Source organism: Salvia hispanica, unplaced genomic scaffold, assembly GCF_023119035.1.
Source record: "Salvia hispanica cultivar TCC Black 2014 unplaced genomic scaffold, UniMelb_Shisp_WGS_1.0 HiC_scaffold_191, whole genome shotgun sequence".
Taxonomy (NCBI): domain Eukaryota; kingdom Viridiplantae; phylum Streptophyta; class Magnoliopsida; order Lamiales; family Lamiaceae; genus Salvia; species Salvia hispanica.
The window spans coordinates 6,063-8,000 of NW_025951906.1; the positions used below are offsets into that span (position 1 = coordinate 6,063).

A 1,938-nucleotide genomic window follows, 5' to 3' on the forward strand; every position below is an offset into this window, starting at 1 on the left:
TTCAACATAATTATGCCTCTCTATTTTTTAAAAACTGAGATTATAGAAACTCCTCTTACATAAGTTTGTACTTAATAAAATGTGATAAAAATCATTGTGTAAATTGAAATTTTAGATCCATAGAAAGAGTAAATATTCATACTCCCACTCTTACTAGAACTATATCTTAGTAATAAGAGAGAGTGCATCGGAATGAGTTGGAATATGGTGATGAGAATCTGTTACAACACTTGTCGAAACCCTTGCACCACGTAGTCGATCATCACAACGTGTCTCTCTCCTTATAATATCTTCTTCTCTCCCACACCATTAACTGCAGCTAGCACTAGGTCGAGATGCGTCGGGCGTCGCTGGATCCGCTGGTGGTGGGCCGAGTGGTCGGAGACGTGCTCGACATCTTCGTCCCCACCGCGGAGCTGGCCGTGCGCTACACCGCTCAGAAGATCAGCATCAACGGCGGCAAGGTCAAGCCCTCCTCCGCCGCCGAAAGGCCTAACGTCCGCATCACCGGCTCCCCTAATAACTACTACACTCTTGTAAGCCCCTTGCATGCACTAATTACTTATGACACAATTAGCCTCACTAAATTATTACTAATAATTGCAATCATATTTTTAATTATAAGTCCTAGTTGTCGAAAAAATCATGAAATTTGGTCATTCGGCTGACTTCTGGTCCTGTCTCGCAACTTTAAAGTCAACTGAAAATATCAAAATTCTGGTTGTCTTAAGGTAATATATTGTTGATGACCATATTTTGTGTTTTCATTGTAAAATAGACAATGTTTAATTCACGGACAGTGAACTATTTGTCCGATGTACACCAAAATGTCAATCCTCGTGAATTTTTTGGTTGACTTTTAAAATTGCAAGATAGACTTAAAAATTGACCAATTATAATATATTCACCAAACACCCACCACATTAATGTAGCTAGGTATAAATTGAGGATGAATGAATTGATGTATGCATGATGATGACTTGTTTATTTGGGTATATGAGTAGGTCATGGTTGATCCTGACGCTCCTAGTCCGAGTGAACCCACATTTAGAGAGTGGCTCCATTGGTAACATTCCAAACTTCACTGCATCTTAAATTCTCTGTCAATAACATGCATGCAATATAGCTAGATGATTAGGTGTTCTCTCTACAATCAATTTTCATCAAGCAAATCAATTATGAAAAGTAAAATTAATGGCTTCTTGTTCGGTTTCCAGGCTAGTCATAGACATTCCGGAGGGATCCGATGCCAGTGAAGGTATGAACCGCTATGACCCGTCCATTTGAATTTCGAGATAATAGTTATTTAAATCACAAAATTTGATCAGATTCTCATTCCAATAAGATTTGATAATGAAATGAAGTGGAGTATTAAATTAAAACAAAAAATTCTCAATTATTCTACTCGTGTATGAAATTAAAATGCTCAATATGGTATTTTTTCATTAAAATAAGAAAAAAAAACTTATTTTATAGAAACGACATCGTTTGAGCGTCACTATAACATCATTATGTACACAAATAAGACAATTGTGAAAAACTAAAAATTATTTTGTTTTTCAGATTTTGTGTGATTAACTTTAACCGAATTTCGTAACTTATATATTGCATATATATATAGGGAAGGAGCTAATGGCGTACATGGGACCGCAGCCGCCGATCGGGATCCATCGCCACATATTTGCAGCTTTCCGGCAGGCGGGGCTGATGGAGACGGTGAAAGGGAAGCCAGCAGAGAGAGTACTTTTCAGTACGCGGCAATTCGCGAGCGAGAATCAGCTCGGTCTCCCGGTCGCCGCTCTCTACTTCAATTCTCAGAAACAACCAGCCGGAATCAAGAGACGTTAAATATTTACAAACAGTCTCTTCCTCTCTACTATATGTCATATGTTTCTCTCTTTCGTGATCTTGTGCGTATGTATTAATTACTATATCATA

General features: G+C 38.1%; 1 protein-coding gene across 1 annotated transcript; it reads left to right on the forward strand.

The window, feature by feature from the left end:
- Positions 1-301: 301 nt before the first annotated feature.
- Positions 302-1,928, forward strand: LOC125198688 (protein MOTHER of FT and TFL1-like). Its single transcript, XM_048096996.1, has 4 exons — positions 302-536; positions 1,005-1,066; positions 1,218-1,258; positions 1,622-1,928. The coding sequence occupies exons 1-4, from the start codon at positions 336-338 to the stop codon at positions 1,846-1,848; spliced, it is 531 nt and encodes a 176-aa protein (XP_047952953.1). The 5' UTR covers positions 302-335; the 3' UTR covers positions 1,849-1,928.
- The last annotated feature ends 10 nt before the right edge of the window (positions 1,929-1,938 follow it).